Consider the following 23,646-nt stretch of genomic DNA (forward strand, 5'->3'; position numbering starts at 1 on the left):
CTCTTTCATTCATTGTTGGTGGGGATGCAAAATGGTACAGCCACTTTGGAAGACAGTTTGGAGGGTTTCTTACAAAACTAAATATACTCTTACCATACAATCCAGTATTTACCCTAAGGGGTTGAAAACTTATGTCTACACAAAAACCTGCACATGAATATTTAAAGCAGCTTTATTCATAACTGCCCAAACTGAGAAGCAACCAAAATGTTCTTCAGTAGGTGAATGGATAGACTTGGTACATCCGGATGATGAAATACTAAGCAGCACTAAAAACAAATGAGCTATCAAGCCATGAAAAGACAGGGAGAAACTTCAAATGCATGTTACTAAGTGAAAGAAGCCAATTGCTACATTCTGTCTGATCCCATTATATGATATTTTAAAAAAGGGGAAACTGTGGAGACAATAAAAAGCTCAGTGGTTGTAGGGGGCAGGAGGGTAGAGATGAATAGGCAGAGCAGAGAGGATTCTTGGGGCAGTGAAAATACTCTGTATGATATTATCATTGTGTTTATAATTATCTTTATACATTGGTCCAAACCCACTGAAAGTACAGCACCACGAGTGAACACTTAGATAAACTATCGGCCTTAGATGACCATGATGTGTCAATGTAGGTTCATTCTTGGTACCAAAAGTACCATTCTGGCGAGTGATGTTCATAAATGGTAGAGGCTACGGATGTGTGGAAACAGGAAGTAGAAAGGAAATCTCTGTACTTTCCTTTCAATTTTATTATTAAGAAAACAAAACTAAACTAAAACTGCTCTAAAAAAATTAAAAAAAAAGATGTTCGGAGTACTTGGGTGGTCAGTTGGTTGAGCGACTGACTTCAGCTCAGGTCATGATCTCACAGTTTACGAGTTCGAGCCCCACGTTGGGCTCTCTGCTGTCAGTGCGGAGCCCGCTTCAGATCCTCTGTCCCCCTCTCTCTCTGCCTCTCCACTGCTCACATGCTCTCTCTCAAAAAAAAAAAAAAAAAAATTAAAAAAAAATTCAACACTACTAGCTATAGGGAAATGAAAATCAAAACCACAATGATATATCACTTTATATGTACTAGGATGGCAGTAATAAAAAAAGATGGACAGTAACAAGTGTTGATGAGGATGTGGAGTAATCAGAACCCTCAAACACTGCTAGTGGGATTGCAAAATGGTGCTGCCATTTTGGAAAACAGTTTGGCAGTCCTCCAAAATGTAAACATAGAGTTACCATATGACCCGCAATCCCACTGGAGGTATATACCCAAGAGAACTGAAAACATATGTCCATACAAACTTGTACTCTCCTCTCTTGGTGGGGGGGTGTGAAAAGAGAGGAAATGCATATGAACAGAGAAAGTGCTCTTGGACATGTGGTCAAATGAGGTAAATCTCATTGGAGAACAATACATATAAAATGAGCCCATTATGTTGGTTTTTAAAGATATGCACAGGTACACACACCTGTACATCAAAACAAGAAAAATATACAGTCAGCTGACCATAAATGTTCTCTCTGGAAGCAAGCCAGGGATGGGGGAGGCACAATTTAATTTTTTACTCTACAATTTCTGATTTGTTTGCATTTGTATATGTAAAGAATATAACCAGCCTTTCTTGTACAAAAGAGCATTTCTTTTTCTAGTCAAAGGGGAAGGAAAGAGGGAAAAGGCCATTGGAGCTGGGCAGTGTGGGAGATTCTGAACGTGGATAAGAGTGAAAGAGCACTCCCAGTAGTAGGAACAGTGGATGCAAAGCTGTTAATATTGAAAAGCCTCTAGGGTATTTGGGGGGCTGTTGGGTTCAGCTCCATTGGAGGGTCTAGCAGGTGACCTGGGGTGGGGTGTGATGACGATACACCAGAACAGTCCATTGAAGCAGCCAGGTTCTGAGGGTCATGGGTACATGGAAGCCACCACTGTAGGGGGAGGCCTGGGAGAGACCACAGGAGGGGAGGGTGCGCTCGGTGGGCAGGGCATCTCATGGCATTTCACACCTGACCTCTGTCTCACAATAAATTTACCCTCAACTCCACTATCCAGATTTGGCTCCTAATATAATTGTCTCCAGAAAGGATCGCACCTGTCCCTGGTGAGGTCCCCAAATCTGAATGAAGAACTCTCTGTGTGTTTGAGCAAACCTTTCAGAGCACAAAGTAGTGACGGAGTGATGTGTGTCTGTTTTAGGTCACCAGATAATGACCACAGCCAGCCTTTCCTGCACAGAGGCTGTGATAGGAATATGCTCCCTGCACATATCTTCTCACTTAATCCCCACAGCAAACCCATAAGGTACAGCCAACCACTGTCCCCATTCACAGAGGAGGAAACCAAGGTTTGCAGAGGTTAGGCACCTTGCCTGAGGTCACTTTGCTACTAATGCAATGCTGGAACTGAGACTGGAACACAGGACCCCGACCATCACCTCCACCACCTCCGGACATGTCAATTTGCCTTCAAGTCACCCACTGCCCTGCATCACCACCCCAGCTTCCAGGAAAATAGTAAGCTCAGAATTGAAGATGAATTCAGGGCTTGGGGTTCTATCAGCAGGAGCAGCAAACCCCAACCTATAAAGTTATCATATGCTGTGTGGAAGTAGAGGTGGCAGATTGGACAAAGAACTAAGTTGGACTGTTAAATAACTAATTTGATCTTTAGCTAGCTGAGCCACACAAGGCACCAAACTGCCTCCTTTGTCTTTCAGCTCCGGCCAAGGACCCCAGCCTCTCTTTCTGGAGCACTCAGCTTTGACTTGGGCCCCATGTCCAGCTCTGTCCTGACTTGTGGGTCCACTTTAGAAAAGTCAGGAGACTCCTGGGGAAATAAGGCAATGGCCTCCTCCAGTCTCATTGCTCCGTGGCCACCAGAGACCCTGGGGATCCACTTAACACCCCAACAAATCCTCACCATGCCAGAGACTGGGCGGTTGGCCGGGAGCAGCCTTTGCGATCCCAGAGCTGACATTCCACAGCGCTGTGCACCAAAGCAAGGCCTGTCAGTGATATTTAAAAGCATCTCTCTCTCTTGACATCACTGAATCAATCTTCTGGGAAGATCCCCCTCATCTCCACCTTCCCTGATACAACTGAACAGAGTTCCAGAAAGACACAGTTGGCAAGTTATTCCACTTCCCACCTTGCTTTCTTGGTCAGGAAGATGGGGATACTAAGAGGGCATGTGCCACAGGACAGTTTTAGATAATACATGAGGATGTCAGTGTAGAGCCCAATAGCACAAGGCACGGCCTTTCACATCAACTGGCATTTACTGAGCACTGGTACGTCAGTTCCTTTTCCACAGAATACTCCAACATATGTGCACACACGCTGCCATAACCAATGAGGATCTGGCATCATCTGAGAGCTGGTACCTCTTTATCTGGACCTTTGCACATGCTCTTCCCTCTTCCTTCCATCCCCCACCCCCCGCCACTCCCCAACAGAAGTGACTTGTAGCCATCCCTTTCTTTTCTTAGATATCACTTTTTCCAAGAACCCTCCTTGTCATACCTCCTTTATGCTTTGTTAAATAACATCAAATGACCAACCAATCAACCACTCAATGGGGAGAATGGGAAGCATACATCTCCTGGTCTATGATCCTATACATTTTCATCACTTTGTTTTTTTCCATCAAAGCTTTGCTAAGTAACTACTTTCCTTCTAGATGGTTCCCTGTAGGTGATGAGATGTTTGTAACCAAATGGCACAAAAGAGGAGGCAGTCCATGGCGAGGGCAGGTGAAATGAAGCAAGTCTTACTACGTGTAGGTTTGTACTTCTAGCAGTGCCCCCCAAGGCTTATACTCGTCGCCCAGGTGGCAGTTTCAGGAAACACCATTACTCCAGGTACCTCTGGAAAGGAAGGCACAAGCCTTCTGGTCAACCATGAGAGCACACAGTGTTGAGATCTTACTCCAGCCACCTGCTAGGATCTGGGGAGGAGGTGATGGAGGTTCTGCCCACAATGTCTCATTTCCCCTCCCCCCTTCCCCAGTGAGACAGACCATGTCCAGGGCTCAAGAGCTGACTGGCCAAGCCAGGAATTCAACCACAACCTTGGGGTCCACACGCATAGAACTGTCTTCCCCCAGATAGCCACACCCCACATTCATCTAGGTTTCTGTTTGAATTGCTTCCTCAGAGAAACCATCCCTGACCTAAACCAATGCTGCCTCCACCCCACTCACTCTGGGTGAGTGGATCCCATCCAGCTTCATCTTGTTTATTACACTGACCACACTCCCTGATATCATATTATAGACCTAGTTGTCGACTGTCCATCTCTGCCCACGGGATGTAACACCATAATGGAGGAACACTGCCAGTCTTGACTGCTCTGTGGCCAGTCTCCAAGCCCTCCCTCCATAAATGGTTCTTGAATAAATGGAGTGAATGAGCTGAGCTAAGGGGATAAGGCACATGTGCAGATAGGATTCCAAATAACTATAATCTTCGATCTTTTTTTTACAAAAACGTGTACCCATTTTCATAACTGAATGAACAGTTTTCACTACAGTGAAGGAGAAGGCAAAGCTTATCTCCAAACCTCTCCACAGAAGACCCCACTCCACCCACCACACCGGCGATCTCCCACGCAGGAATGTGCATTAATTAGAATCATATATACAAGCGTTTCATTGTCACTCAAGTTTCAACCTGTGCAAAGTGATATGAATCAAACAATATTTGTACACACCATTAAGATAATGCATCCAAGGATTAATTTTTTTAGTTAATTAAACCTGGCTGGCTTGGTCAGAAGAGCGTGTGACTCTTGATCTCTGTGTTGTGAGTTCGAGGCCCATGTTGGGCGTACAGCCTACTTAAGAAAAACAAAACAAAAAAAAGCTCTTACTCACCTCACTTCACTCAGGGGATGCTCATTCATTCTGTCACTAAGGAACATTTATAAAGCCTCTACTGTGTGTCAGGGGCCAGAGTTCAGTGGTAAAGAGGGCAATACCTCTACGCTCTTGGAGTCTGCATTCTCCTGTGTGGAGGCAGACAATAAACCCATAAATAGATACACGACTATGAACATTTCAGGTACGCTCCATGAATAAAATACAATGGGATAATGTGATAAATACTGATGGGGGAGGGGCTGCTTTGAACAGAGTGGTCAAGGAGACCACCTCTATAGAGAAGACATCCAAGCTAAAGGACAAGATACTGCCGGACATGAGAAGAGTGGTAGAAGAGTGTGCTCCGCAACAGGAAGAGCATGTGCAAAGGCCCTGAGGAGTCTCCTGACAACTTGAAATCAAATTTTATGAACTGCATCCCATCCTAACAGCCCCACGACAGGCCAACAATCTCTGCTCCCTCAGCTTGCCTTCTCCTTTCCCCAATTGACTTCTTTATCAGATTTTCTCAAGTCAAGGCAGACTTGAATTTTCCACTGGAAGGTGTGCCCTGAGTAAGGGCACGAAGGAACACGTGTACACTTCTACCTCTAGGAGACACAGGTAATGTTGACATCTTGACACCGTAAGAACTTGGGCCTGCTCATGTACAAGAGGTAAGAATCTCCCCACCAGCAATTCAGGATCCCCTTTTGTGGGGTGCAGGCTTTTTGCAGAAAATGATGAAGAGAGAACTCTCTGGAAAAATACACACCTGTGCTCCAAGCATCTCATGTACGTGTCAGAAGATTCCTGGAGCCCCAGGCTCAGGACTCCCATCTGTGGTTACTACCACCAAAAGATGCTAAACTGGTGCAGGCTCCACTGGAGGGACAATCTGCTAGAGGTTAGTGAGTGGAGGGGAGGGGACAAGAGCAGGTCTTTGGGCCCCTAACTACACTCCCACACTCACAGAGATGAGACAGTATCAGCCTATCAGGGGGCCTGAGAACTGAAGAAATTCCCATGGAACCTTATTCACTCCCCCTCAGTGAGGCAAATATCCAGTCACACTCTAGAGCTTCCAGAGAAGGTCTGAGACCCCATTTCTCAGCAGTGTCCTTGACAAAAGTCATCTCTAATCTCGTATTCTGAGACACGTTTTGTAAAAGGCTGCTTAACCATAGGAAACATTACTGCAAAGCCCAAGGATTTTGCAGCCCAAAACAACTAAAGCGAGTAGAGCTTACCTGGATACAAGGCACAATTCTAAGAACTTTCACCTCACACAACACTTTAGCATTTGTACTATTATCCTCATTTTACAGATGAGAAAACTAAGGCACAGGTGGGTGAAGTAACTTGCCTGAGACTATACAGCTAAGACAGAGACACAGAAAAGCTTTCTGCTTCCACACCCCAACCAAGAAAAAACACAGTTATACCTTGTGTTGTGCCTGAAATGCTGTAAAATAAGTTTCTGCGGGTGCATCCAGGACAACTACCGTTTGGCAGTTCTCACATCTTTGCCCAGGGCTGGAAGCAAGCCGGGTTCACGCATTAAAGGGGGAAAGAGTCCTCTAGGAACAAGTCGCTCTGTTTCAGCACTGTTCAAGCCCATGTTGAGGCTGACAGTGCAAAGCGCAGCTCTACCCCGTGGCAAAGCCCAAAGGCATCCAGTTCCACCGGGCTCGGCCAACTTCCACACTCAGAAAATGCTCACCGGCCTCTGGCTATGAGGCACCGAGATTCACCCTAACCCCTTGGGGTCCGCCTCCCTCGCCTCTACCTCACGGTCCTCTGGCCGCGCTATTTAAAAGATGCAGCCGCCAGCACACCGGCCGGGCGGTCCCGGAACCGCGGCCGCCGCCCTGCGCGTCCAGAGCCGCGTTCCTCGCGGCGAAGTGACCGGCAGCCCCGTGAGCCACTACCAGCAGCGCCCGACGCGACGCTGACCTGTGGGCGACCCACCAAGGCTGGGGAAGACACCAAGGAAAAGGACAGGTGGCGCCTCCCTCCCCGGAAGTGGCTCTGGGAACGTTCGCCTAAGAGCTCCCAGCACCAAAGTCAGGGTCTCCGGCGCGAGCGGCCGCCGGTCCGGAGTGGCGGTGGCGCTGCCTACCTGCGCCGCGCCCAGGCACCCGAGTGCGCTCCGAGTGCGCCGGGACCGGACAGCGCGCCGAGTCCGCTTCGGGCACCGGGACGGGTGGGGGCGACCCGGAGGTGGGGGGTGGGGGTCCAGCTCGGGGTTGTGGGTTAAGGCAGGGGAGGAGCCAGCCCCGGAAAGTGCCCGCTCCCGGGCGCCTAGCAGGGGTGTCCAGCCAGGGAGGGTCTAGCGGAGGGGCGGGGTTCGCGGCCAGCCGCCCTCACTCACCTCGGTGCTCAGCGCTGGCTCGGCCCAGAGGAGCGGGAGAGCGCACCGCGGCGACCGCGGCGGTGGCGGCTGCTGCGGGGGCCGCTCCCCCGGGCGGGGCGGGGCCGGGGGCGGGGAGCCCGGGCCGGCCACGTGGGCGGGAGGCGGGCGGGGGACCCCCTCTGGCGCCGGAGCCGGGTGGCGCGGGACCCGGACGCAGTCACGCCTGGCTGCTGCTCGGCACTCCCCCTCCGCTAGCCCCGCCGGGGTCCCTGAGAAGACTGGGGAGGGATCTGGGCCCTGAGGCATTCCACCCCGCCACCCAATCCAGACCCTGGCGGAGAGAATTTACAGCGTCGGGGAAGGGGTGTGCCTCCCGGCCCCAGCTCTTGCGGTGAAGGCGCTGCGGCCAGCCCAGGGTAGGCTCACGGGGTTAAGTATCGGAGCAGCAGGGGACTGTGGCGACTTAGGGGGCTGCCCTGACGGCGAGGGCCGGAGCCTGTGCGTGGAGCCCCCACCCCGCTGCTAGGCTGACCTGGGGCGCGTCGGGTCTTGTCCAAGCCTCCCTTTCCTGGACTGTGAGGGTCAGAATGAGGACGAGCCAGAGCTGCGCGAATCCCCACGCCACCAAGCCCTCAGGAATCGCGGGGTTTGTGGGCGGGTGCTGAGCCAGAAAGAGCAGCAGCCTGCAGTGGCCTGGGTCACCGTGCGGAAATAGACGTGGGAATCCAACTAAAACTATTTTCTGCATTCATTCATTCAGTAGATAACCGCCTGCGGCGCTCAGGATCCCATACAATCAGAAATATAAAGAATGGGGGCGCCTAGGTGTCGCAGCTGGTTAAGCGCCAGCTTCTTGGTTTGGGCTGAGGTCATGATCTCACGGTTTGTGAGTTCGAGCTCCGCTGGCTGCGCGGACAGCCCCTCCGCCTCCGCCCCCGCCCCCTCCCCGCGCATGCTCGTTTTCTCTCTCTCTGTCTCTGTCTCTTTCTCAAAATAAATTGGGGGCGTGGGGGCGGGGAGAGATACAAAGACTGCCCTACAGGGATGCCTGGGTGGCTCATTTGGTTGAGTGTCCAGTCTTCATTTCATCTCAGGTCTGTGATCCCAGGGTCTTGGGATGGAGCCCTGTGTCCAGTTCCAAGCTGAGCGTGGAGCTTGCTTAAGGCTGGTTCGCTCTCTCTCCCTCTGCCCCTCTCCCCTACTTGTTCTCTCTCTCTTTCTCTCGTGAAAAAAAAATGCCATATACTGTATGGCTCTTATAAAAGTAAACCATCGTGATAAAAATCGAAAATTCAGGGGCGCCTGGGTGGCGCAGTCGGTTAAGCGCCCGACTTCAGCCAGGTCACGATCTCGCGGTCCGTGAGTTCGAGCCCCGCGTCAGGCTCTGGGCTGATGGCTCGGAGCCTGGAGCCTGTTTCCGATTCTGTGTCTCCCTCTCTCTCTGCCCCTCCCCCGTTCATGCTCTGTCTCTCTCTGTCCCAAAAATAAATAAAAAACGTTGAAGAAAAAAAAAAAATTAAAAAAAAAAATTAAAAAAAAAAATCGAAAATTCATTAGTTGCTCTCATAATCCAGGTGTGCCTTTTAAGTGCTTGATCTATTTTAACATTCACAACAGCGTCGTGAGGTATAAGAGTTGTGTGGGCCCACTTCTCAGATGAAGAAACTGAAAAAGTGAAGCCAGCCCCCAGGTCAGAGAAAAGAGGGTCAGCCCAATAATTATGGCTCTTGCCAGACTGACCTTCCGTTAAATGACAAGAACAGCCTCTGAGTGGACCCCTTCGGTCTCTAACCACCACCCCCTCATTCACAGGAAGAGGGGGCTGGTGAAGGCTTGCTGGGAGGCACCTGTCCTGACAGCAGCCTCTGGGAAGCCAACCTCACAGCCCAGGCCCCCAGGCCCCATGGGAGGTGTTCAGAACTGCTCCAGCAAAGCTGAGACTCTTCACTGAAGCCCCTGTGTATTGTTGCAGGCACTCAGCCTCCTAGTGCTGGGTGGCCTCTTCCTGGCCGACAGCCTGCCTTTGGGGCCAGAAACTAAGCATCTTGAGCAAACTAACTTTCATTTCAACAGCTGCAACTTCATTCCACTACAACTTTAAAGGGACTCTTCGACCCCAAACCCAGTGCCTCATTACCCACCTGTTCCTTGTTCAAAGAACAGGTAGCCTATGCAGTACTCCATTTCCAAGGGCAAAACCTATATCCAGACTCCTAGTCCTCAACCTATTCCCCCAAACCTCTTTTGTTATTCTCTCCTTTACCCCTTCCACACTGAAGAAGATCCCTACTACAACCAGCCTGTTTATAAAGTAATAATAAACGGCTTCCACTCCCCCATTAACCCAGCAGGAACTTCAGATGCACAAGCCAACACGTGGGGCTCTACTCAGGCAGCCTTATCAGAAATAAAAGTTTTATTTCCATTAGATTCCACTTAACAATGATTTGAGTATCTGCTACATGCTACACACTGTGCTGGTCTCTGGGGAACAGTAGTGAATCTCAACAGGACAGAGTCCCTGACCCCATGGAGTTTGCAGGTGATGCAGGAACAGCCAGACCCTCACCAGGCAGATGGGGAGCAGGATGCAGGAAGAGACACACCTGAGGAAGAGCTGGCCCCGATTCAGGCATAGAAAGACTTCCTGCGGGAAGTGGGCCTCAGCTGACCCTTGACCAGGCAGGGAAACCAGCCGGGGAGGGCAGAACCAGAGATGCAGAAGCCCAGAGGTGGGAGAGCACAGGGCACACGTCTGTGAGGTCCGGGAAGAATGAGACTAGAGAGGCCTTCATGGCCAGGGTGAGACACCAGACCTTAACTGTTGAAAGGTGCAGGCATAAGTGATGAGGTCCCTCGGCTGCTGAGAAATGCTCCCATTGCTGCTGAATGTGACTTTCTCATGGGAAAGTCTCCTGTACACAGCAAAGGCAATGTGCATTGTTATTATTATTGCTAAAGGTAAACTCCTTGACTTCCTGTTTTATTATTCAGGGTCTCCAGAAGTCAGAACAGATCTGTAAGTAGGATATGTAGGCTAAAAGAAATCAATTTAGGGGTGCCTGCGTGGCTCAGTTGGTTAAGCGTCTGACTCTTGATCTCAACTCAGGTCTTGATCTCAGGGTTGTGAATTCAAGCCCTGTGCGGGGGCTCTGCTCTGGGCATGAAGCTACTTAAACACACACACACACACACACACACACACACACACACACACACACACACAAATCAACTTAATCCTACAAGGGCTTATATTCAGCATGCCATCCCCTCCCACCCACACCATACTCGGCCCCATGGAGGGGGCAGGGGAAAGGAATTGGTTCCTAGACTCATGTTAAGACTCTTTGGAGGAAAAGATGATACACCCAAATGGAGTCCTTTGGTGTAGGGGTGGGGTGGGGGAGGGATGGCAAGAAATGTGGGTTTCTATCCACCAAGTTTTGAAACTGGCAGACAGGCCAGAAGACATTGATGATGAGCTGGTTTTTCTCCTTGAAACAGTTCAGGAGGGCCTGTTCTTGAATTCAGCCCCATCTCCTCCAACTCTCCAAGACAGGATGAAATGGGGCCAGGGCAGTCACCTTACTAACTCATCAACTGGGAAAGCCGGGTGTCTGCAGGAGGCCCCCACATGGCCTGCAGAAAGGGCAGATGATGCGGTGTCACTGATCCCAACTAACAAGCAATGGCAGGAAAAGGGCCAAGGTGAGGTGCCAGGTAGCACAGCTGAGGAAAGTGACCACATGTGAAGGCATCACCAAGGACAAGGGCAAGGATGACACATTTGAGACCACTCCCCCGTCCTCCTGGTGCCCACTCAGTACCACGGGGCATTGACTATTGTGTGCAACCTTACATTCAAAACCCTCTGATGAGGGGCTCCTGGGTGACTCAGTCGGTTGAGTATCCGACTTCGGCTCAGGTCATGATCTTATGGTTCATGGGTCCAAGCCCCTCATCAGGCTCTGTGCTGACAGCTCAGAGCCTGGAGCCTGCTTTTGATTCTGTTTCCCTCTCTCTCTGCCCCTCCCCTGCTCGTGCTCTGTCTCACTCTCTTTCTCTCTCTGTCAAAAAGAAATAAATATTTAAAAAAAAAACCCTCTGATGATGTAACACCACTCATTGTAAAACAATGCAGAGGGACAGCCTGGCTGGCACAGTCAAAAAAGCATGTTTACAGAGTATTGAAAATAAATAAATAAATAAATAAATAAATAAATAAATAAATAAATTTTTAAATGTAGAAAATACTGACAGGTTTAAAGAATAAGATAAAACCCACACACAAGCACACCACCTAGTGATAACCACTGTTAATTTGTGCCCTTTATTTTCGCTTAACCTACTGTGAGTCTTTCCCTTTGTCATGAAATACTCTTCTGCAATATGATTGTTAAAAGCCACTTGTATGAATGTGCCCTCTTCTTAGAATCAGTCAGACCAGTATTTGGTGTGCTTCTCATTTCTCAGTATCTGGGATAAGTAATGCTTGCTAATGAAAACCCACACATAATAAATGTTGGCACACATATCTGGTTATTTCCTAAAGACAAACCTGTAAGTGGGGTCACGGGGAAAGACACTCAACTCTTCTGCAGGCAGCACTGTACAGACAGATGCCTTCTCCCTTTTGGTGGGGGAGGGGTGTTGTTGAAAGATGGGGAGCATCCAGTTGAAGTGACACTAATCTGGTACAGTCCCCATCCAGGGGATGGGGATACCTGTGGAAGGATTAAGGTATTGGTCTTACTATTCAGGCCTCGGCAATGCTCTGCAAGTGGCCACACCATTTCTTTCAAAACAGACCCCTTCTGTTCTCATAATCTTGGTTAAAGGAAAACCTGTGAAGTAACCTTGAGCAGTGGAGTGGAAAGAGAGAGAGGGGCTTTGGAGTAGAAAACGCCCAAGTTCAAATCCAACCTGGGTCCTACCCTGGGGTAGCACATCACCTAAGCTCCAAAGTTCCATTAGGAGGATGTGATGTAGTCAGGCAATGGCATAATGCTTGACACAGTAGCAGCCATCCGACTCACAGGGGTGATTCTAATATGTACCATGTCACTGACCAATCTCGTGTCTACAGGAATCTAAGTCCCACAGGGAGTGAAGCCCTGAGACAGTACAAGCCATTCAAGTGACTCTCAGCTCTGGGGATCATGGTAATGGTAAATGAATAGTGACCTCATTTCAATTTGCAAAGAAAGGAATAAATGTTGTTCCTCCAGGAAACCTTTTAAAATTTACTAGTAACTGTTACTGCTTACTCTTGATGACATCAGAGACAAATGTTAATGGTTTTGAGCACCTGCTATGTGCCAGGCACCATGCTACACCCTCTACCTGCTTTATCCTTACAACAACCCCATAAGTCAGATGCATTTTTACCCCCATCCAACAGATGAGGAAACTGAAGACCAGAGAGATGAGGTGTCTTGCCCAGTGACAATTGAATGGTAGGGCTGGGATCTCTAGCTGGTTCAAGAAATCGAATCTGAGCCCAACCCAGAAGGAAGGCCTACTGTAAATGACACAGCCCTCCCTCAAGGAGCAGCCATTCTTGTGGGCAAGAGGAACCATCACATAATCACACAAGCTGAGCTAAGTGCTCCTGAAAGCAAATGTCAGGACCTAGACCATAATGAACAGTGGTCAGGGAAGGTTTGACAGCAAAGGAGGGATGGAAACAGAGAGAGAGTGTTCCAGGCAGAAGATATGGCATACGCGAAGTTCCAAGGCAGGAACACATGAGTGAGGGATCTCAAAAAACCCTGGGATGGCCCTGAAGAAAAAATGAACACACAAAGAAGAGATTGGCAAGGGGCCAGATCAGAACATCAGAGGTCACTTCCAGGGCCACTGGCAGTTTCAAGCAGGAAGTGACCTCCTGATCAAGTAGCCATCTCTCATAGAGGTCATTGCCAGTCACTCTTGGAACTAAGACCTCCAAGAGATAGGAATTTACGTCAGTTTCTAGCCCATCAGCCACCCCAGCCAGGCTGAGGCAGACATTTAAGGGATCCCTCTTTATAGCCACACCGCCCTTAACCTGCCCCAGGGGACCACCTCCCCACAGGCAGAGGGGAACTCACAAACAGTGAGATCATGACCTGAGCCGAAGTTGGATGCTTAACCGACTGCCACCCAGGTGCCCCATTAAAGCTCCATTTTAATCACAAGGATTCTCATCGTAACAATGAGAATAGACACATACACATGTGCGTACCGTCTGTAAGTACATCTAACTTCAGTGCAAAAACCAAAGGCAGGACGTGCCTGTGTTTGCATTCTGCTGCCAGGCGTGCCGGCCTTTCTTTGCTGTGAGGTCTCCTTCTCTGTGGCCTGGCCTTGCCCACACTGGTGGGAAGTGTCTATGATTTGTCTGAAAGCTGACACCCGCCCACTTCTTGGAATGTCTCTGACCAGCCAGAGGGGGCACCACCAGGCAGGACCAATCATCCTGGAGGACCACTTCTTTGTCTCTGTCCCCTCCAACTTTGTAAAGCAGAGAATTCCCTAATCTTTTCCTCATAGTCAGAGAAACAATCCCAGGGGTGCCTGGGTGGCTCAGTCAGCTAAGTGTCAAGACTCTTGATCTCACAATTTGTGAGGTCAAGCCCCACGTCTGGCTCTGCACTGACAGAGCAGAACCTGCTTGGGATTCTCTCCCTCTCTGTGTCTCTGTCTCTCTCACCGTCCCTCCCTGACTCACACGCACGCTCTCTCTCAAAATAAATAAATAAACTTAAAAAAAAAAAGAGTTCTCCTCCTTTAAGCAAGACCATTATATAAAAAAATTATATTACCTAAAAGAAAAATCAATGTTATTTAAAAAGACAGAGGAAAGAAAAAAAAGAAAAATTCCCAGCTTTTGTTCACATCTAGAGTGGGGCGTGTCCATCTGCCTGGCACAGGGTCCTTGAAGCACCAAGTCCAGAAAAAAGTCTCTCTCTCAGGGCTGGCAGGTGACTAGGAAAAAAGGAGGCTGGTGAATGGAACATAAGCAGATCTGAGTTCACGGTCAGTTAGCACAGACTACATACGTTCAATTATCAAGAAAACCAGCATTACTGTCCTAATTTAATTTTGCTAGGAACACATCCTTCCTCCCCAACTCCCATCCCTTCCTTCCTAGACCAGCATCAAAACAAACAGGCATGAACCCTGTCTCTTCTTTCGGGGAGTAAGATGCTGTAACTCAGCACCTGACGAAGTCCCTGGGCTGAAGCTCCTATCAGCAGGTAACTGTCTCCCTCCCATCCCCATCTGACCCCCACAGAACCCAAGTCTTGCTCTTCCACAGACTGACTGATAAACCACTACTTACCAAGTGCCAGGCACTTCCAAGCATGACCACGGGTGCTTCATAAACCCCATCTCATTTCATCCTCACAATAGCCCCTATGCAGTGGGTATTAGTCCCAGCTTGCAGATGAAAAAAACAGGCTCAGAGCAATTAGGTGATTTGCCCACAGTCCCATATATAGAAAGAGACGGACTCAGAAGGGAAGGGATCGTGTGTGCATCTTGCCCATTACTGTGTTGCCAGTACACACTTTAGACTCTCAGATGAATGTTGTAAGAGCATTGTATCATTGGTAAATGTGACAGCTGGTGCAACATCCTCTCCAGAAAGAGCCCCGGGAGCTGAGCTCACTGATCTTGCATTACTTTCCCTTAATCCCAAAGACCCTATTTGAATTTTGTCTCATTGCAAAAGGTCTCACCTCAGGTTTGTGTCCTTCCCTCCTTCATTGCATCCTCTACCTTATCGTATTCTTGGACCACTTCTGATTTTGTTCCTGTGAACAGGGAGGGCAGGGTATGCTGGGGCTAGGGGTGGGAAACAGACATTTATTGAAGGCCCACTATGCCCAGGACAGCAAAGATATATTTTTATGTTTCCTTCCACCATCTGCTTAGCTTACGGTTAGTAGTCTCTTATTCAATTAAAGCAGATGAAATTCTAATTAAAGCCTGCAAGGGAAGCTGGTCTTTGCTACCTTTAAAGTTTGCATTTCTAAAACAAAGTAAAGCCAGTGTTGAGGCCCCACAGATGCTGGCGATTATAAGAACCCCAAACAGGAGCACCTGGCTGGCCCAGTCAGTAGAGCATGTTACTCTTGATCTTGGGGCTATGAGTTTGAGCCCCAAATTGGGTGCAAAGATTACTTTAAAACTAAAAAAAGGAAAAAGAAAAAAAAAAAACCCTGAGCAGCTGTAAAAACAGGCTCTATTTTCTAACACTGTGGTAAAAATTAGGGTTTCTCTGATGTCCAAAGAGGATTTTCCTCCTAATAGGTAAGAATTCACTTACTGCACCAACTGCCCAGTAAGATTCTTCCAATCAAGTCCCTTTAGATCTATTTGCTTAACCTGTGAAAGAAATCTACTCTCAATATTTGGATAAGGGAACCAAGCCACTATAACTTGGCACTCCAGGTCCTTCCTTCAGCCTATCGGCTATACAGAGGGACAGACAGTTCAGCCTACTGGTTAGGGATGAGGATGCTTCAACTCGATCTACAAATCTCTGAGCTGCCAATCCCTTGTCTGTGCTCTTGGCAAAGCTAACGGATTTCCTGACTTCAGCATCTCAAAAATGAGAGTGCTAATAGTACCTTGTATATTGGGTTGTGGTGAGGAAAGACACAAAGAGCACTCAGAGTGGGAACTAACATCCTGTGGTTGTCTGTCCTCACTTGCTGTCCCCACTAACGTTATGGGAAAGCATTCTACTGCCTTTGGCCACACGTACACTTGCAAGTCCTCCCCCACCTACCTGGGCGGCCAGACCTTTACCAAGGGGACCTGTGAGCAGCCTCGGCAGGGTTTGCTGCAGCTCATATCCCAGCTCTGCTACTAGCTAGCTGTGAGATCAAGAGTAAGGGACAGCCTCTCCAAGCCTCTGTAAAATGGGGACAGTACGATTACCCACGTAGCAGAGTATCTGTGAAACTAAATGAGATGATGGCATGTAAAGCATGTGGCGCTCAAAGGTTGGCTCTTAGAAATGTGCGGAAATGGCAGGGAGCATGGGAAAGAGGAAATGAATGAGGAAAAACATGCAGTCTCCTGGGTGAATATGAACAGGAAAACTGAAGGCTATGCCAAGCATCAGAGGCAAGAACATGGTTGAATTTCCTCCTCAGCAGTGCTTCACTCAGAGCAGTTTTTTGTTTTGTTTTTTAACAGTCCTGCGGGAAAGGGTAGGGGGAAGAACCAGCGGACAAGGAAAACCCAATGTTCCCAAGACCCAACTCGTCCACCATATTCTTTTCAGACAATGGCCAGGAGGCTTGTATCCTGTGTCCCTGCTGTTTCTTACCACTTGTTGTCCTGTCCTGGATACCTGTCATTTCTGAGCACTATGTGCCAGTAAGCACTTCACATTCACCACCCTGTGAGGGAGGGTCTTTGGCCCATTCTAGAGATGAGAAACTGAGGCCCAGAAGTGCAGCCACAGGGTCACAGTGGCAGAGCTGGGAACTCACCCCAAAGTTGATGGGCACCAAGAAGTTAACTCACAGAGTGCTGGCACACAGGAGGTGGGATAATGTCTATAGGAAGAAATAAAAAGGCACTTCTTTGTCTTATTGGATGGCAGGAAGTTTGTGGCTCCCACATTTCAGTGGCTCTTTTCAAATTTCTGAAAAGAAAGCCCATTTGTTCTGACAGTCAAATTTCTCCTTGATAGGAGCATCCCTGCTCCTGACTCCACACAGGCAACACATCACTGCCCACCAGAGGGCAAGGCAAACAGCCACGGCAGCAGGCTTCATGTGCAAGAAAGACATACTGGCTACCCTCACCTCCTCACCCTGGATATTCTTCCTCCTTCCCAGAGGCAGAGCCCTTGGAAAGCTGTGCTAGGAACCCAGCTACTTGGGAAACAGGAAAGAGGATCTAGAATCATGAACCACTGCAATCTTAAAACATTTTATTTGATGCAGAAATCCTAAGGTACAAAAACATTTTGCAAATGTCAGCTGTGACCTACTGTCACCTATTTACAGTTATGTACAAATCAGATAAGACATTGTTTTCAATGTAAAAATATAGCACACTGCTACAGTCCTGCTATTCCACCAAACCCCACAAAGGACAAACTTAAAGATGAAACAAAGACAATGGCAACAACCACCATGTTCCAATGTTCCACAGGCTTTCCCCCCCTAGATCGTAGTCACAGGGAGCTTCTGAAGTGAAAAAAAAAAAAAAAATAGTAAAAATAGAAGTTACCTACTCTCTAAATGGACATGTGGTTTTTACAAAAGTTTTTGCTTTGTCCAGACTCACCATGGTTTTTCTTGAGAGAAAAAACACAAGTTTTACATAACAATTACACATCAGTGTAATAACCCAAAGGAATTTTTTTGTCTAACAGATGGAGCAGCCAACTTTGTCTACAGCATGTACAAATAGAAGAATGCTTCTTTGAATATTCTCCACTGACATTTTATTTGATACAAATGTCAGAGATGCAGTCATAATGGTTTGCTTTTCTCAGACTTCTGATTGTGCAAAACACAGTGCTAGGTCATTTCAGAGCCATGGCCCCAGCCCTTCAGAACACAGGAAAGCTCCTGGAAGAGTCTGTGGTCCCAGCTGAACTTCGGGCAGGAAACAAAGAGCAGGAGGGGGGACAATTGGCCAAAATTCCCAAGAGGTTGTCCCTCACCTTCCTTAAAAATTAGCCCTTAGCAGCTGCTATCTTGCTGGTGATTAAGCTGAAGTCTGAACCATCTAATAATATTGAGTCATGAATTAAAGGCAAGGTCTAGAGGTATGTAAAATAGAATCCAAAATTGGGAGGGAGAGGTAGCTACCACTCAGAAGGTAAGAGTTGGTCTTGAAGAGAATTTTGGAGCTCAGGAATGACATCAGACACATCAGGAATAAGCACCAAGTGTCTGACCAGAAGAGGGGAAAAGAAAACACAATAGAAGACGATTGTTGGGGAGGAATGGATGGGGCGACCAAATAATCCTCAAAATGAATGCAGGCGATATACCATTTTTAAAAAGTGCCATTGTATTTGTAAGTAGTAAGAGAAGCTGGGCACACGAGAATTTCCCTGTAATCCCCATCCTGAGCTTGGCCGTCACAAGGCACCAATGCGAAGAAGGCACCACATTCTGTTTCGGCAACCAAACAGAGTGTGAAGCTGGGAAACAGAAGAGCAGTGAAAATTATTAAGCCCTTGGAAAACAAGAGCTATGAAGAATGGTTTAAGTAGGTGGGATTATTTATCACTGAAATAAAAACACCAGGGGGATGACTTCACTGTGGTTTTCAAATACACGGAAGGTAACCAGCTGTTCTTTTTCCACTACATGAAGAACAAAAGAAGGCTGGTTTGAATTTCTGTAAGACGTACAAAGAACTATCTGATCAGCAGGGCAGGTTACAGAATTTCCCTCACTGAAAATCCAGAATCCCATCCATAGCCATATGTCTGAAATAATTCAGGCTCAGCCCTGGCTGACACCGGGAGGGGGGACATCCTAGATAATCCAAACTTTCTCCCAGCTCCAAAACTCTGAAATTGGAATCCAAGCTATTGGCTTACAGTCAGACTTCCTTTTGTTTATTTTCACCCTGAGCCTGGAAAGGAGGGGACACAGAAAGGATGACCCAACACCCCAGGAGGACTCCTGACTGATCTCTCGGTATCAGGAAAAGCTTTTGTCTGGATACTGTTTCACATCTCCAAAACACAGTCACTTCACAGATCATTTAAAACAGAAGACAATGCAAATACCTGGCTCTAGTGGACACTCGGGGATTCCCTGCCCCACTCCCCACAACGCCTGCTGTTCTCATTAAGTCTTGGCCTAAGCTCAGAATTGCACATCATTTAAAAAATTATGAAGCCAAGAACTAAAACTATAAATAAGGCCCTTTAGGTTGTGGAGTTTAAATGAAAATTGTTCCAAGTGTTATGCTTTTTAAATTGGGGAACATAAATCTGATTTTGAAATTAGTAACTGGCCTGCCTTTCTCTTAAGGCACCATGAAACATAAAGAAGCCCTCAAACATTTCAAATACATTCACAATCGTATCAAACTACCTTGGGGGAGGCAAGGTGGGGAAGAAGCAATCCAGACACCAGCTGCATCTAGCAAGAGCATTTTCTGGTGGTACCAGACATCTGTAATTACCATGAACACTTTTCATTTCAAATCTTACAAGGCAGAGGTAGCAAACTGGCATCTAGTGGGCCAAATCAGGCCCACTCATGTGTTCTGTTGAATCTGAATCGAAAAAAAAAAAATCTCTTTTAATTTAGCTGCCAATACTTTAGAAAATTAGAAACTTTCCTATAAAATTCCAGATTCTCAGCTTCTCTTGAAAAATGGGAAGATCAGGAGACACCACATGGCCACAAATGGCTGGAGTAGCTGCCCTCCTATGGGTGGGACACGGAGCACTTCAGTTTGCCACACTCCCCACCATGCCCTATGGTCTCTCTGACACTGAGAAGGTAGGTCATTGCCATTTATCACCACACTTCATTGATCTGTCGTCCTGGCCCGCTGCACTGGCACCTCCTGAAGGCACAGCATCCGCTAAATAAAAGCGGCAGTCTTCACCAACGATATGAAACAAGAAAGGCTAACAACCTTCATGCTGTTATTGTCCACATCTCTCCAATAAAGACACAAGGAAGGATTCCTCTCCCCTAAGAACCAAATTAGCATTGAGGCTATTGGGGACCATGGGGTTTTCTTTCTTAAGAGGAAGGTTGTGTCGTTTCTTCTCTAGGAGTAAAATAGCTTTTTCTTCATTTGTTTCTTTTAAAAGATGCTCAACTCTGAAAAAAGGAAAAGTTCTGAAAATCATGTAACTCCACATTTTTGGAGGAACAGTCTTCCTGTTTATTTGTGCTTAAGTCAGGGAACCTGAGACTAGGGCTTGGCTAGAAAAAAAAACACCCCACATTTGCAGCTATGAAGTCGCAAGACTGAACTTTAACATACAAACACACACGACCTCAAATTATGACCCATTGATTCTGATGATGTCATAGTTGCTAAAGACATTTTTGAACTTCTGCTCTGGGACTGTCTTCAGTTATTACTAATGTGTCAACCAAAAATGGTCTCATGACTTTAAGGCCCCATCTCATTTTTGGTTCAAAATGCTATTACCCAACCTGAGGGCCTGGGCCTGTGTCTTCTGATTCTCTCTGGAGATCAATGTGCCTCAAAGGCCCAGGATTTGGCCCTCTGGAGGATCCCCTGCAAGACACTCTGTCCACTGTGTGGCTGGACTGGGTCTGTCCAGGTGGTTCTTGTTGCTTGTGGCCAACCTCTGGGAGAAAAACACACCTTTACCTGGGCTTCCACTTCCCCAATCCATCCCTGGACAAAGCTGACTACGTCAGATGCTAAGTCCTTTCTGTAGGGCACTAGGGAGTTAAGATGAACACCTAGCTCCCTACCTTCAACTACCTTCAAGATTTGCTTACCTGGGTCCTTGGACCTACTCCAGGTGTCCTGCCCAGAGAACACCAGCTAACTTAGCCACACAAGCCTCTTATTCTCAGGACCAAGGCTTTTTATTGAGATCATCCTTATATTCTAATTCTTGTTTCCCCAATTTCAAGAAGCCTGTGATTCAGTAGAACCTTTATCTGAATTCCGTGTTATCATTTCCATTGACTGGAACAATGTATCAGTCAAAAACTGCAGGTCTGCTTAAAACAGATGTTTTGCCTTAATCTACAGGGCAACTGTTCTTATTCCCAGCACAAGATGGGGAGGTTTAAAAAAAAAAAAAAAGTGAAACTAGTAAGGCAAAACCACGAAGTTGGGACATCTCAACACTGTGGTTTTGCTACTTGGTATGTTAGAGTCTGCTTGTGTTGAACATAAGAAACATTAGTATTTCAAAATAAGTATCCAAACCATAAATCCAAACGAAAAGTTTACCTGATTTTTGGTCTAGCACATTTTTTCCCTTGCATTTTCACAAGAAGGAAGTTCATTTAGCAAGCTCTCTGCCCACATGCATGGAGCTCAGTTGATGCTCCCCACCCCCTGCCAGTCCTCCGTGCTGTTCCTGGGGTCGCTTTCTCAGAGATGCATCATTTTCTGTGCAAAGCTGAATATCTAACCTAAAAGTAGCTCCTCGGGGTTCCTTTGGAGCACGTACCATTTCTTGGCTTCAATCTCTCTTGATACTGTTCCAGAGTGAATTTTCACGTTAGCAAGTTTGGACTGACCAATCTCCCTTGCAGAACGTATCCTGACAGTGGAAGGGCAGGGCAGGCATATGAGGGCAGGAGCTCTGCACTTGTCCCAGACTCTCCAGTATCATGGAACATCTCTTCTCCAACCGGATGCCTGGTTCTGTGGGGGAGGTGGTTGTGAGGCTCACTTGTCTCCCCTGCAGAGCAGCTGCAGGAAACTCGATGCCAGAGAACAGACAAACACGTTCTTCCCCCAAGAAGCCCGTCAGCTGCCTTTACAGAGCATGGAGTGTGGCATTTGCATCAAAAATACACACAAACCTCTTCTTTGCAGCAAGGCGGCAAACCTTCCCTTCCCACCTGCTAAGCATGTGCTTGGATGGAAAGTCCTGCCTCATTCTATCTCCCAACCCCTCCTTGAGACATTTCTCAGTGTCTCCCTTAATATTGGTCCTACCTGCTAAAGGAGTAAAACCCAGGGTCCCCTGTGTAGTGCTGAGTAAAAGCAGGGTGCCCGAAGCCAACAGCACCCACGGAAAGGGTGGAGAAAGATGCTCACAACCCCTCAAGGACACAGGGAGAAGGGATTCCACAAAGACATCATCACACACATGCTAATAGACAAGCAGGATTTGAACAACTGTTTTCCCTTCGGAAGGAGAAATTCTGTAGAAATGTCATTCATTAAAAACAGAACATTTACTTTTCCTTTTTTAAAGCAAATTCTTTCCTCCTAAACTCTAAATACCTACTTTTGGTAGGAAAACAAGAGACCAATCTTTCACTGGGTAAATACAACAGAAACACACAGCGAAACATGATTCACAGGCTGAGTTGTGGGGGGAGTACTTTGAGATTCAAGAATTGAATGACTTCAGGTCTCATGTCTTCTTCAGATATTACAAGAGCAAACTCATCTTTGTGACAGTCTCCCCTCCACCTTCTTAAAATGAGATTTATCATTAGTCAAAACCAGTTCAGCAGATTAAGTGGCTGCCACCTGCACATCGCCATATTTCAATGGATTCTGATCCCTGATATTCTGGACACAGCTTTAGATCAGAAGTCAAATGAAGCACGGACTCCGGCTTCCAATAATCCAGCCCAGTTAGGTATTAGTCTTTTAAAAATAAACTTCCAGGCAGCAACATCTAAGATACTGCACAGTAAATGTAACCCCGGGAAACTTGGTGGGCAGATCCCGCCCCCACACAAAGCCTACTCAAACCAAGAGGCGGTCCTGTGTCCTGAGTTTTGCTGCTTTCTGGACATTGACCAACCTATGTGAGAAAGAATTGTCTAGATGGTCAGCCTGACCCTGCAGCCCCCACCTCAGTGTGCCATGGCACCCACGAACACATAAAGACTCGTATTATGAAAGGTGATACGATATACAGTCACCTCCTCGACCTTTGACTCAGAGCTTTTTTAACATCCAAGCCATTGTAAATTCTACACCCAAAACAGACAAGAACATCATCTGTAGGAACATGGATTCCAGATAGACTGGCACTTGATTTCTGTGGCTGTAATGGTACTAAAAGTGCTTCTCCACAAAGCATTTCCAATCAAAGTAGCCAACAGCGAATGGGCAAAGTCGGAAGAGATAAATAAAATCTGAATGAGCAGTGCAGGTATTTTCCTGTTTCTCTGTGCATGTTTCCTCCCGACCTCCCAGAGTTGGCTCTAATCCAAGGTCTGACCTAATGTGACCAGCTGCCGTCAGACCTTGTGGACATGCCTTCCAGAGATCCATATGGTTTTAGAAAATTGGAGACTTTGCCAAGATATCAGGTAGAGGGATGGGGCAAGGAGAGCAAGTACTGGCCCGAATTTCACTCCAAATATCCTTGTAGGAGACCTCAGCTCCAAGCAGACTGCTCAACCAGGGAGAAGAGCTGGGGGACCAGAGAGAGGCAGCAGCTAAAGTGGCAATGCGTAGACTCTTCTGTTTTGTTACAAAGGGGCGACTGCGTGGAGTTCACCAGTGTAGCTGCAGCAACCAGGCTCTGCTCGGCACGCCCCAGAGGTGAGGAGCTTGGAAGGGAAGGCGGGAGGATCCTCCTCACCTAAGGAAAGAAGACAGGGCAGAGACACGTCATCGCACTTCACTGGGCTGGGGGCTAAGGCCAGAGTGTGGCTGCATCTGGGCTGGGACTATGGGCTTTACAAGCGAGGCAGGCATACCAACCGGCTCAAGACAGGGCACTCTCATCCTGGTGGCAGGCTCCCTTAGCCCAGGGTCAAGGGTTTGCATG

The 23,646-nt window shown here is 47.6% G+C and overlaps 3 protein-coding genes across 7 annotated transcripts in view; 1 reads left to right on the top strand and 2 right to left on the bottom strand.

Annotated features, from left to right (window-relative positions):
* Positions 1-7,269, bottom strand: part of ARHGEF3 (Rho guanine nucleotide exchange factor 3) — a 305,486-nt gene extending 298,217 nt beyond the window's left edge. For 3 of the 4 annotated variants that reach the window (XR_006199897.1, XM_042929710.1, XM_042929707.1), the window contains exon 1: positions 4,850-4,923. Coding sequence is in view for 2 of the 4 variants with exons in the window: in XM_042929710.1 (XP_042785644.1) it covers positions 4,850-4,896 (47 nt within the window). In the remaining 2 variants the exon portion in view is untranslated. Of the gene's footprint in view, positions 1-4,849; positions 4,924-7,208 lie in introns of those variants that run through there. The other variant, XM_042929709.1, reaches the window with a different exon arrangement.
* Positions 2,751-3,324, top strand: SPATA12 (spermatogenesis associated 12). Its single transcript, XM_042929717.1, is given in 4 exon segments — positions 2,751-2,866; positions 2,868-3,022; positions 3,025-3,071; positions 3,073-3,324. Coding segments are annotated over 4 exon segments (570 nt in total).
* Positions 7,270-17,113: 9,844 nt separating the features above from the next.
* IL17RD (interleukin 17 receptor D) overlaps positions 17,114-23,646 on the bottom strand; it is a 71,228-nt gene continuing 64,695 nt past the window's right edge. For both annotated transcript variants that reach the window (XM_042929719.1, XM_042929718.1), the window contains exon 13: positions 17,114-23,457. In XM_042929719.1, the coding sequence (XP_042785653.1) occupies positions 23,345-23,457 (113 nt within the window). In that variant the 3' untranslated portion in view covers positions 17,114-23,344. The remainder of the gene's footprint in view (positions 23,458-23,646) is intronic.

The sequence above is a fragment of the Panthera leo genome, chromosome A2 (assembly GCF_018350215.1).
Source record: "Panthera leo isolate Ple1 chromosome A2, P.leo_Ple1_pat1.1, whole genome shotgun sequence".
In the NCBI taxonomy this organism is placed as follows: Eukaryota; Metazoa; Chordata; class Mammalia; order Carnivora; family Felidae; genus Panthera; species Panthera leo.